The sequence below is a fragment of the Misgurnus anguillicaudatus genome, chromosome 24, assembly GCF_027580225.2.
Source record: "Misgurnus anguillicaudatus chromosome 24, ASM2758022v2, whole genome shotgun sequence".
NCBI classification, from domain to species: Eukaryota; Metazoa; Chordata; class Actinopteri; order Cypriniformes; family Cobitidae; genus Misgurnus; species Misgurnus anguillicaudatus.
The window spans coordinates 45,132,382-45,146,000 of record NC_073360.2 but is presented as its reverse complement, the minus strand read 5'-3'; the positions used below and the strand labels follow the sequence as shown (position 1 = coordinate 45,146,000).

At 37.4% G+C, this 13,619-nt stretch overlaps 2 protein-coding genes across 2 annotated transcripts in view; one reads left to right on the top strand and one right to left on the bottom strand.

Annotated features, from left to right (window-relative positions):
* LOC141361672 (chloride channel protein 2-like) overlaps positions 1-6,905 on the top strand; it is a 56,539-nt gene extending 49,634 nt beyond the window's left edge. The window contains exons 23-25 of the mRNA XM_073863303.1: positions 1,306-1,410; positions 1,508-1,594; positions 1,687-6,905. Of these exons, the coding sequence (XP_073719404.1) occupies positions 1,306-1,410; positions 1,508-1,594; positions 1,687-1,893 (399 nt within the window). The 3' untranslated portion in view covers positions 1,894-6,905. The remainder of the gene's footprint in view (positions 1-1,305; positions 1,411-1,507; positions 1,595-1,686) is intronic.
* A 283-nt stretch (positions 6,906-7,188) lies between these two features.
* Positions 7,189-13,493, bottom strand: LOC141361486 (uncharacterized). Its single transcript, XM_073862911.1, has 4 exons — positions 9,939-13,493; positions 9,750-9,842; positions 9,205-9,344; positions 7,189-7,942 (listed from the first exon to the last, which is right to left on the bottom strand). Exons 1-4 carry the CDS (start codon positions 10,243-10,245, stop codon positions 7,757-7,759), a joined length of 726 nt encoding a protein of 241 aa, XP_073719012.1. The 5' UTR covers positions 10,246-13,493; the 3' UTR covers positions 7,189-7,756.
* Positions 13,494-13,619: the final 126 nt, after the last annotated feature.

Genomic DNA, 13,619 nt, shown 5'->3' with positions numbered 1-13,619 from the left:
AATTTTTTTTAAGTCACTGACCCCATAGCAATACATATAAATTATTATATATTCGTAACGCTTATATCCTATAAACATGGCATCATTTTGACAAACTATAAACTGTTTCAGCAGTAACAACATAAACAAGCGGCTGTCGTGCCGCACGTAACTTCCTGTAAACTCCGCTAAGAATAAATAACAACAAAGTTCTTTAAACGTAGTTTATTTATATAACAAGCAAAAAACCAACACATAGATTACCTAGGAAACCAAAACATTTGTTATTTTCGACGAGGCATTTGTTCAAGAGATCAGTTTAGCAACTAGTCAGAACCCCAAAAAAAAGAAACCGGAAGTAAGGTTCGGATCCAGGCGTGTATCACGTGCGTCCGATGAAACATCTATATATTATTGCTGGAAAGCTCTAAAATGTAGTTTTCATGTTTCAAAAACTTTTTGCAGTAATAATAATGCAGTGACAGTAATTTATTAATTTGTGACAAAAGTATGCAGCAAACCGATGACACCTAGTGGCCGTTGTTGGTAAACCAATAAAAAAGTGTGATGAAATCTAATTTTTTGTGATTTTAACTTGAAATTTGGATCATAACTAGTTTATACTTGTGGCTTTATTTTTGTAATTTCATTTTTATGTTTTTTAATATAAAATGCATATTTTATTTTTTAATAAATTTAAAATATTTTTTTTATTTAATATTCACAACTCCAAAACTTTAAAGTGTCTTCTTTAAAAAGACCAAGATTTTGCTTCTAGACCAAATACACTGCAAAAAATGACTTTCTTGCTTAGTATTTTTGTCTTATTTTCACTACAAATATCCAAAACTGCCTAAATCAAGATGTATTGACCTAAAATGACCTAAGAAAAAACATTAAATTAAGTTAATTTTTGGCTAAAAAAGGAAAAAAATCTGTCAGTGGGGTAAGAAAAAAATATTGAACATTTTTCTTAAACACTTAATTCAAGAAAAAATCTTACTCTATTGGCAGGATTTTTTGCTTGTTTTAAGAACAAATTCACTTAATTTTGTGTTGTTGTTGTTTTTTTACTTAAATTCTTAATGTCTTAGGTAATTCTGCTTATCAAGAAAATGCATCTATTAGCATTTGTAGATATTACTACTAAAACCAGACAAAAATACTAAGTAAGAAATCATTTTTGTAGTGTAATTACTGATATAAATTTAAAGGTGCACATCATCTTTTCATCTCCACGCTCAAGCTTTGTGCTGGTATATTTGTGATGATGGTTAAAGAGAAACCTGTATACACAGAGTCATGTATGATTAACTGTGAATACAGATTGAGGAGTGGGAGGAGCAACAGCTTGACGAGCAGGTGAACTTCAATAACTGTAAGATTGACCCCGCCCCCTTTCAACTGGTGGAGAGAACCTCATTACACAAGGTGTGTGTGTAGTTTATGATCATTATTGTTAAAGTCTTTGACATGTTGAAAGTCAGATGTCATTGACGATAGCCCCGCCTCTCTTTCTCTTTGACAGACACACACTATCTTCTCTCTGCTGGGTTTGGATCACGCTTACGTCACCAGTATCGGACGACTTATTGGGGTTGTTTCGCTAAGAGAGGTCAGAAGTCACAGACACACAAATTATTTGTTAACAAACACACAATTATGTATCAGATGGGTTCATGAACTTCCTCTCGTCTGTTGTCGTAGCTGCGGAAAGCCATCGAGGGCTCTATAACGGTGAAGGGGGTGAAAGTGCGCCCGCCGCTGGCCAGTTTCCGGGACAGTGGAACCAGTGGGACCAGCAGTGAAAGTGAAGCCACAGAACTTCACAAATTGTGGGATCGTCACACAAACCTCACGCTGCCCAGAGAACATCAAGTAAACACCTCAGACTCCGATGACAAATCCCACTGATGGCAATGAGACGTCCAGGAGACGCACAAAATAATACAGAGTTTTATAGAGACACGTTCTGTACACTCCCAAAAATCTACTGGGCCTCAGAGCCACGCCCCCTTTTTAATTCTTCTGACATCACTTCCTGATAGACACTAATTCCATATGGAAAATAATCAGGGACGTTTTAAATTTGATCTTCTTCTTGTGTGTTTGTTTATGTGCGTGTGTAGTGTTGTTTCTGTGCTTTCCCTTTGACTCTTTTTCTGGATGTTTCATACGTGATCTCTCAACACTTTCCATCCGTCTCTTTCTTTTCTTTTCTTTTGTAAGCAAGAGGTGGGCAGTGAATTTTCCTCTATATAAAGACACTGTTGCAGGTGTAGGCGATGGATGTGGAGAGAGAGAGAGAGAGAGTAATTGCATGTATGTGGGATGTATAATCTCTTCACTTTAGTACATTCTCACTGCAGTATTTTTATCTCAATTGTTCGAGCAGAAAGAGATTTTTGTTTGGCATTTTTAAGAAACATTTTGTGTTTTTTGCAATATCAACAAGCAACACAGGAGTGAAATCACATTCACACTGAATTCATTATTATTATAAACGCATGTGCACTTTTTATTTTTCTTTATAGATGTTTTTTTGTTGCCCGCTCACTAATCTGTAACATTTAACAGTAAGGTTGTGTTTGTTAACGTGTGTTAATGCATTAGCTAACATGAACTAACAATGATTAATACTTCTACAGCATTTGGTCATCTTACTTCATGTAATAACTAATGTTAACAAATACAACCTTATCATAAAGTGTTATCCACTAATCTTTAAGAAACACTTCACAGTAAGGTCTATTAGTGAATGCACTGCAAATATTTGCAAAAAGATTTTCTTAGTATTTGCTTCTTTTTTGTTTTTGACAAATATCTAAAGTTTCTTAAATGAAGAGGCATTTTCTTGATGAACAAAATGACCTAAGAAAATACAGTTTTTACAATGCAAAAAAATATTTTCAAGAAAAAAAACTATTTTTGCCTTGATTTCAGTAAAAATATCTACAAATTCTTAAATTAAGCAAAACGACCCAATAAAACTGCATAAAACAAGCAATCTTGTGGGGTAAGCAAAAAATCTTGAATATTTTTCTTTAACACTAAATTCAAGAAAAATTAGCTTACCCGGTTGGCAGATTTTTTGTTTGTTTTATGCACAAAATCACTTAAATTTCATATTTTTGGTCTAAAAACTAGACTTTATTTCTTGGGTCGTTTTGCTCCTCAAGAAAAAGCATCTTAATTTAAGAATTTTTAAATATTTTTACTGAAAACAAGACAAAAATACTACGAATTTTTTTTCTGGAAAAAAAAATTTTGCGGTGTGTTTTTGTATAAAAACTACACTTAAGTAAATTTGTGCATAAAACAAAAAAATCTGCCCAAAATCCTCTTAAATTCTTAATTCAAGAAAAAATTCCTTACTCCATTGGCAGATTTTTTTTGCTTATTTTATGCACAAATTCACTTTAACTTAGATTTGTTTTTTTATAAAAATGAGACTTATTTTTTTAAGTCATTGTGCTTACACAAAGAATGGATCTTGATATAAGAATTTGTAGATATTTGTACTGAAATGACAAAAAAAAACTAAGTAAGAAAGTAATTTTACGAACAAGCAATGTTTTTTTACAGCATTTATTCATTTTGATTTATTACTGACCAAATATTGTACAACTGTATCTAATTATTATTTTCTAATGTTAAATTAATATTTAACTTTTATTAAACAATTTTTGATAATTTACTCGCTCCATTTCATCCGGGATGTCTGTGTCTTTCGTTGTTCAGTCGAGAAGAAAAATTTTTTTTGGGGAAAACATTTCAGCATTTTCTCCATAGTGGACTTTAGTTGGACTTCAGCAGTTTACAGTTTCGGTGCAGTTTCGGGGGACTCTGGACGATCCCAACCGAGGCATAAGGGTCTTATTTAGCGAAACCGATCATCATTTTCACAAAAAAGTACTTTTAAACCTTTTAAAGCTTTTAATACTTCTCGTCGTACACTAAGCTGTGTTTTGCGCCAGCGACCTTACATATTACATAATTATGTGGAAAGTTTACGCGTTACATATGTGAAACAACTGCACGCTTGTGGACCATTTTAAACAATAAATTGACACAAAGACATGAATTTTTATCATTTATCATACAACAACATCTGAACACTGGAGCGGTAGTTTCACATGCATCATGCATGACCTTTCGACGTGATTATGTAATACGTAAGGTCGCGCTGACACATCACACGGGCTTAAAAATACTTATTTTTTTACTTTAGGGTGAAAATGACCCTTTTGTCTCGGTTGGGATCGTCTGGAGTCCTTTGGGGCTGCGTTGAAACTGTGAACTGTTGAGGTCCACTAGACTGCACTAAAAATTGCTTTGTTGCTGAGTGTTTTTGCCTTGTTTTCAGTACAAATATCAAAAAATTCTTGGATCAGGATGCATTTTTTCGAGGACCAAAATGATCTAAGAAAATAAGTCTAGTTTAACGACAAAAAAAAAACGCAAAATTTAAGTGAATTGGGGTAATATTTTTTATATTTTCCTTTTATCTTAAACACTTAATTTAAAAAATGGCTGATTTTTTTGCATGTTTTAGGCACACATTCACTTAAATTTGATATTTTTTGTTTAAAAACTTGACTTATGTTCTTGGGTAATTTTGCTCATCGGGAAAATGCTTCTAGATTTAAGATTATTTTTTTTTTAGATATTTGTATTAAAAACAAGACAAAAATACGTATGTAAGAAAGTAATTTTTGCAGTGTATTGAGAAAAATACTGGATTTTTTTTTCAAAAAATTAATTTCTCGACTGAAGAAAGAAAAATATAAACATCTTGGAAAACAGTGGGGTGAGTAAATTATCAGGATTTTTTTATGAAAGTGGACAATTTTTTTAAATGCTGTAAAAATAAGTATTGTTAGTTCAGTTGCACAACCTTTCAGTAAACTGTTATTCATATATTTGACCTGTTTGGATTAGCTGGTAAACATGTTTGCACTGAAACAAAAGTTAAATCAATCACAGTCCCGAGACTACACCAGACACCATCACATTGAGTAGAAAGATTTGAACTGAACTAATGTTGAGTTATCGTCTGTATGTGAATGTTTGCTTTATTAGTGTATATGAAGGGGAACTTTTCTCCATCGCGTTATTTTCATGTTGTTGGTTAAGCACTTGACTGGGCTGTGATTTGTTGTACTGTATGAGGTCACTGAATACACAAATATGAGGAAATGACATCACAGATATATTTACTCCAGTGTTTGATACAGTAGAGTTTTATGGTAGTTTTCCCCGTGTGTGTTTCTCTTTGACTGATTCTGTCAGCACTCCTGACGTCCTCTCGCAAATCAAATTTTATGAGCATTCATATTTGGATTGTTACATTACTGATGATTTAATATTATTTAGTCCAACTTTGGAGTGGATTTTTACAGGATGTGTTTCTGACAGAATCTATGAGATTGACTTACAGCCGACTTGAACAAATAATGAAAGGTTTGATTTACTCTTTTTAATGTTTGTTGATGATTTTTATGTCTTAACATTCAACAGCAGATCATTTTAATGTGAATTGATTTCATTTTGATTTTTAACAGATGTTTTTTTCTTTCTCATGGCCAGTAAGCTTTAATCTGTTAATATGTTTTGGAGGACGTGATTTTATTTTTGTTATGATTTATGTAGAAGTTTGCTCTAGATGTACAGATTTAATATATTTAAAACAACATATACAATTTTCTTCTTTAAGATGTTTTTCAGTCAGACAAAATCTCAGACTATTTCCACAAACATTGAAAGAAATCTGAGGGAGCGTTTTAGTTGAATCTCAGAGACTCTTGATGTTGTTGTTTTGTTTATCATGATTACAGTAAACAGATGCACATTTACAGTAGACACACGTACGCTGCTGTAATCTTCTTGACCAATGATACTCTTTACAGTTTTCAGCCCTTGAGACCAAATGATTGACATCAGCATTGCTTCTGTTTGTATTTTCTACATCAATTGTATTGTTCATGTCTTCTGAGAATCATATTTATTAACAATCTTATTGATCAACTGATTTTATATTTTCAGAAAAGATAAAACCTTTGTGCAATAACAATATGTTTGCTTCTTTGTAACCAGAATTCAAAGTATATGTCACTTCACTGCAGAAGACTTTGGGCCGGATCCGGGCCTTTTTATAAAGTGTGCGTAAGAACAGATTTGATTGTAAAGTGTGCGTATGCAAAAGTATTTACAAAAATGGTCTTTGATGTGGAAAAGTAATTTCAGGGTCACTTCAGGGTCTGTCCAGACGTACGCACTTTTGCTTGTCCGATTGCTGCACGTTTTTGGAAATGTAAGTCTTTCTTGATTGTAAAGGATTTAAACATTGCCGTGTGCTCTTGGCGTCGTTTAAATGAGGAGATTTGAAACTATTTGGCTGCGCACAATTTTAAGATCATTTGCGAATTATATCCACATCTATATGCACATTTTTTTGTTTTGTTAATTGATTGTGAGCTCTAATTTGGGCCAGTTTCTAAACAGCATTTTATAAATGAGACCCCTGAGCTGTTGACTTTGGCGCGGATCCGGTGTGGATCTGGCCCAGAGTCGTCTGCTGTATTTTCTCTAAAGAAACAGGTAAAGATGATGATTCCTGATGTTTGCTAATGGGAAGTCTATAGTGATGTTTGTTAAATCACTGCCACAGAGATTAGTAAGCGCTTTAGAGAAACACATTAACATGTTATTTATGCTTTCTTTTTGAGTTATGAACTAAACTAGTGAGAATAAATAATGTAGATAAGCTTCATTAGTTTTATAACTCATCTGAACTCAGTACTGTTATTTCATGAACGTGAAGTTTCAAAACAACAAAAATATTTGTGCAATTTCCCAAAAATCAAGTGCAGTTTAAACATGTTGTGTATATCAGGCATAAATAAAGAGATTTTAACTTTACAATATTCACACCTGTTTGTATCTTTTTTCCAGTAAATCTCATCTGTTCTGGACAGACGTTTGAGTTGTTTTTCTATTATCTCACGTCTGATTGGTTATCATTAAATTCTTTGATCAGATTTGTTAACTTTGATTGGCTGCTGATGTTTTAAGTAGGTTAGAAAAGCCCTTGGGTGAGATTCATTTAAAGATCAAATTTCCCCTACAGGAATGAAAGCAAAACAAAGGCATCTGTGACAAAGGCACTCATCTTTTTATTAACCAACAATAATGAAAAGTCATGGGTTAAAAGATTGTGACCTGCTGTTTATTTAACATAGATGATAATATACTATAGATAAAACACTAAACGATACATTTTTTTCACTCATGCATGTAAAAAAAAGTGTACATATACAGTACGTGATATTAAAAGCTTGAAGAAATTCTGTACTGTTAAACATCAAACCTGTTTATTTCATTCACAATTAAAATATCAATATCAATAGATGTAAGACTTGATTTACTAGATTGTTGTACAAGCAAATTTAAAGATGTGACTAAAAATATTTGAATATTACATAGTATTTAAATGTATAACAATGTATAAAAGAAGGATAAATACTATTGAATACGGATGAAACAGGGAAGCAGTCTGCTGTTGCTATGGTAACCTCCTCACCTGATGACATCATCTATTTGGCTATAAAAAGAAATACACAATCTAATTAGACAAAATGTTTAACTTATAGCACATCTTCTTTTTGAGACCTCCCTATACTCAGTATGTATTTGGTTCAGGCTGCGTTCAGTATTGAGGATGTGTTTGGATGTGTTTCAGTTTTTCTCCCCGCTACAAAATCAGATTTAAAGAAGGTCAAAAATGAGCCTCAGTGTGAAAGAGAGCGGTCGCGGGTTGAATCGACTGTTTTGGGATTCGCCTGACCCTGATCAGCAGCATTCCCTCGGGAGCCATTGAACTGCTCACTGACAGCGGGTCCATGTCCTCTGGTAACACAGACTTATGGGTAAACTTGCCTGCAACATTTCCATCAATTCCAGTCTGAAACAAACACACAAACAACAGAAGTCTGGTAAGTGTGATCTGAATAGACCACTAGTTTACTGCTTACTACTGTATATGCTTTATTCAAATGTCTGACCTGTAACATAATTACTCCAGTAAACAGTGTTTAGTTCTCTTCTTAAAAAATAATGTTTTGTTTTAATCCAGTCTGATTGGGAACAAACAGTTATATGTTCAAAATTGCTAATGATATTATACCAGTTTATCTTACTGGTAAGGGATGTCAGTATTCTAAATATTCTTAATGTGCTCTGTACAACTAGAGAAAGAGAGAGAGAGAGAGAGAGAAACAAACAGACAGACAAAGACACAGATGGATGGACAGAGACAGACGGACAGAAGTAGACAGATGGAAAGAAACGGACGGACGGACGGACAGACAGACAGATTGACGGACTAACAGACGACGAACGGACGGAAAAATAGACAGACGAACAGACGCAGGCAGACAGAGAGACAGACAGACGCAGACGGACAGAAAGACAGGCTGATGGACGGACAGACAGGCTGACAGACAGAAGGACACGGACGCAGACAGACAGATCCAGAGAAACAAACAGGCTGACGGACGGACAGACAGACAGACAAAGGCAGACAGACAGACGCAGACAGACAAAGACAGACAGACAGACAGACAGACAGACAGACAGGCTGATGGATGGACGGACAGACAGGCTGACAGATGGACGCAGACAGACAGACGCAGACAGACAGACAGACAGACACAGACAGACGCAGACGGATGGACAGGCTGACAGACGGACGGACAGACAGGTAGACAGACGGACGCAGACAGACGGACACAGACAGACAGACGGACGCAGACAGACAGACGGACGCAGACAGACAGACACAGACAGACAGACAGACAGACAGACGTAGACAGACAGACACAGACGGACGCAGACAGACGGATGGAGACAGACAGACGGACGCAGACAGACAGACAGACAGACAGACGCAGACAGACAGACAGACGCAGACAGACAGACAGACAGACAGACGCAGACAGACAGACAGACAGACGCAGACAGACAGACAGACAGACAGACGCAGACAGATGGACAGGCTGACAGACGGACGCAGACAGACAGGTAGACAGACGAACGCAGACAGACGCAGACGGACGAACACAGACAGACAGACAGACACAGATGGACGGACACAGACAGACAGACAGACAGACAGATAGACGCAGACAGATAGACGCAGACAGACAGACAGATACACACACACACCTTCTCTGCTTGAATAACTACACACTGGTTATAGGCCAACACCACCACTTCATGTGGTTCAAACCCGCTGACATCTGCAGACAGGAAGTAACTGTCTCCCATCGCTCTCACCACACCTGTACTGCTAGAACACCTGGAGCCTGCAATAGAAACAGATGGATGAACAAAAATGAGATCTTATTTACATTCAAGTGCTATCGTTTAACTTGCTAGAACATAAACCAAACCTGTCATTTTACTCTACAAGTTAAATCTATAACAAGGACACTTGCACTCCTGCATGCTGATTGGTTAGAAAATCGCTCTTCCAGTCGTACTAAAATACCACAAATGTTAGTTCTGATGTGAAACACATCATAGTGTGTCAAACACCATTTAGCTGTCACTAAATTGACAAAATAGCACACCTTCTATCTTATTGTTTATTAAGCTCTCCTCAGATCTCTGTTTGTAATAAACTCTTTCACTTTACCATTCAGACACAGCTGGGCTATTAATGTAACTGTATTGAACTGTATTGGTGTGAATCATTGCTCTTCACTTACCCTGTATGGTATCTCCAAGACTCCAGTCACCTTGGTAAACTCCTCTGGTGTACTTCTGCTCTTCACCGTAACCTCCAAAAGACTCTTGATCACCTTGGTAACCCATAAAACATTCAATCCTTTTGGTAACATCTCAAGACCCTATGATTACCCTCTATCACCTTTATAACCCACCAGACTCTCCATTACCTTGGTAACCGCCAAAGGACTCATCCCATGACGATTCATCCTGCGAATTACCATGGCAACGGGTGAAAGGCTCGTGCTCGGACCCGTTTGGGATGGAGCGGATGGAGGTTTCTTCCCCAAACTGACTGTGAAGTCTCGGATGGAGAGAATCGGAGCTGAAGGATCTCACTGTGCTCGTACTGTAACGCGATGAACGATGATACGATGACGCTGAAGATCCGCTCAAAGAAGCCATGACAGATTCAGACTCCTGAGAATGAATGACAAAAGCCCGGCCTCCCATTATAGAGAGCTCACCCCAGTGCATTATGGGTCAGCTGGGCACCCTCAGCACTCCATAAAAGGTCTTGGCCCTTGGCATCCACTCCTGGAATAACGGTCCATGAGATAAGACATGGAAAACTTCAACAGGGGAGACTCCAAACACAGTGTTATCAGAAACCACTCGTATCCCACAATCCAACTAACTGCTTTTTACAAAATCACTTAAATGTCTTCTCATATCATAGCTCAGTTTCAGCAAAATATAACCAAAAATAAAGAAATATACAAGTAGTCATTCATGTGCATCTGTGCCAAACACTTATCTTGTTGTTTTGGGTTTGCACTGCAAGGTTTTTAATGTACATTTATTCATATTGTATGTGATAGCCAGCTACATTTTTCTTTATGAATAAAACAAGTAAATAAATGATGTGATTTTATTTCTAAAGGCAACGTGAAACTCAAAGCACAAAGGAGGGTTGAAGCCTTCAACCCTTTTGAGCAAAAGCAAAAGCGATAGTGCACAACATCAATGAATCATGTTAATGAAAGTTTGAATCTGTCACGGTGTTGATAAAGTATCCACAGACTCCATCCTTACAAACAACATTAATCCATTTTATTTTCAACTCAAACCAATAAATGCAGAAACAAACATTCGGATATCAAAATAACAAGCCATCAAATATTTATAAACCAGAAAGAAAGAGTAAAATATAAATTGAAAGTAGAAATAGTTGTTGAACATAGACTGGTTCAGTGATAGACCTGTAATGTGTGTGTGTGTGCGCACACGGCTATATTTCATTATCATGGGAACGAACACAGTTTAATTAAGTGAAACTTCATGTCTCTAATGAATGTCATTTGTAGAAACGAAATTGGAGAGCCATGAAGAGCTCTAATTAAGAGTGAGATAAATGTGTGTTGAACACACTCCTACCCCAACACACACACACACAAAACACACAACGTCACGTCTCACATCCTGACCGGTGATTTTCGAGAGGTCAATGTTTGTCTATTTATAGACGCTTGACCTCACTATGACACACAGCTCAATTGCTGCTCAATGTCGTCTGTGGCCCGAGGACGGTGTCCGCACCCGCTGAAATCTATTGATGCCATTGGACGCTTGAATGTACATCACAATGGACAGAATCTGACCAATCAGAGCGTGGTGTGATAGACAGTGTTCTGGAACCTAAGAGAGCTTTTTATAGCTTTTAACCTTAAAAAGGAGCTAATTTACGCTCAGGGGGTGAGATTCAAAAGACGGACGCATGCAGAGAGATTGAGCACTGAAGAGAAGAAGATGAAAGACCTTCAAGAATTATTCGTGTGAAAAAGGTGGAGAGAAAGAAACACATGCAGGATGAAATGAATAACATGACACCTGCTGTCTTTGAAATGGAGTCCAAGAGATGATTCATAATCAGACTATAAAATCCTGTTGCCACATGAAACATCAAGCATGTTACATAACTCACTCCTACAGTAAGAGAGAAAAACATGCAGTGTCAAGAGAGAGAAACATAATTCACTCCTGCAATAAGAGGGAGATATGCAATATCTCTATATCTAGATAAAATTACAATTTCAATTCCACTTATTTTGGATGAGTGAGCATGATGGACCACGGTGAAAGGCGTTCTGAAGTGTGGCTGCATCTTGCAAAATAAGAAAAAGAAAAAGCTAAGCGTAACTATTATATTGCAAGATTGGTGTCACCAGCAATATGGCAAAGCATCTGAGGTTTGGTTCATTGTATCGAATGCACCCTGTTTGATGTGTTGCGCATCCTGAGTGCTGACTCTGCCGAGTGTTCTTTATTAGTTGCCACGACAGTAGCCGGCACATACTACACGTGAGACCCCCTTTTCCCTCACTTCAAATGGAAGGCAAACACAGGAAAAAAGTATTGTGAAAGATCAATTAAAAGGCCTGAATGCATTTTCTGTTGTTGAGTCGCTATCATTTAGGTACCTGTTGAATTTTATTGAGTTTTACCCCATTGGAATCTAAACCAAAAATCTTTAGGAATCGGATCCGATAAGCGGAATCGAATTTGGAAGCGATAAATTGGAAATGATGCCCAACCCTACTCCTGCAGCATATCTCCTGCATAACATAACTCAGTCCAATGGTAAGACAGAAAAACTTAAATCACTCCTTCTGCAAGAGTGAGATAAGCATTACTTACCACTGCTGCAAGAGTGAGATAATCATTACTCGCCCTTGCTGTAAGAGTGAGACAAACATATCTTAACCCGCAACAAGCGAGTACAACATAATTCACTCTTGCAACAAGAGTGAGATAAGCATTACTCGCCCCTGCTGTACGAGTGAGATAAGCATTACTCACCCCTGCTGCAAGAGTGAGATAATCATTACTCACCCCGCTGTAAGAGTGAGATAAGCATTACTTGCCCCTGCTGTAAGAGTGAGATAATCATTACTCGCCCCTGCTGTAAGAGTGAGATAAGCATTACTCGCCCCTGCTGTAAGATTGAGATAATAATTACTCGCATTTGCTCACAAAATTGAGATAATCATTACTCGCATTTGCTGTAAGAGTGAGATAATTATTACTCGCCCCCGCTGTAAGAGTGAGATAATCATTACTCGCCCCCGCTGTAAGATTGAGATAAGCATTACTCGCCCCCGCTGTAAGAGTGAGATAAGCATTACTCACCCCGCTGTAAGAATGAGATAAGCATTACTCTCCCCTGCTGTAAGAGTGAGATAAGCATTACTCGCCCCCGCTGTAAGAGTGAGATAAGCATTACTCACCCCTGCTGTAAGAGTGAGATAAGCATTACTCACCCCTGCTGTAAGAGTGAGATAATCATTACTCGCCCCTGCTGTAAGAGTAAGATAAGCATTACTCGCCCCTGCTGTAAGATTGAGATAATAATTACTCGCCCCCGCTGTAAGAGTGAGATAATCATTACTCGCCCCTGCTGTAAGAGTGAGATAAGCATTACTCGCCCCTGCTGTAAGAGTGAGATAAGCATTACTCACCCCTGCTGTAAGAGTGAGATAATCATTACTCGCCCCTGCTGTAAGAGTGAGATAATCATTACTCGCCCCTGCTGTAAGAGTGAGATAATCATTACTCGCCCCCGCTGTAAGAGTGAGATAAGCATTACTCACCCCTGCTGCAAGAGTGAGATAAGCATTACTCACCCCTGCTGCAAGAGTGAGATAAGCATTACTAGCCCCTGCTGTAAGAGTGAGATAAGCATTACTCACCCCTGCTGTAAGAGTGAGATAAGCATTACTCACCCCTGCTGTAAGAGTGAGATAAGCATTACTCGCCCCTGCTGTAAGAGTGAGATAAGCATTAGTCACCCCTGCTGTAAGTTTGAGATAAGCATAAGTCACCCCTGCTGCAAGAGTGAGGTAAGCATTACT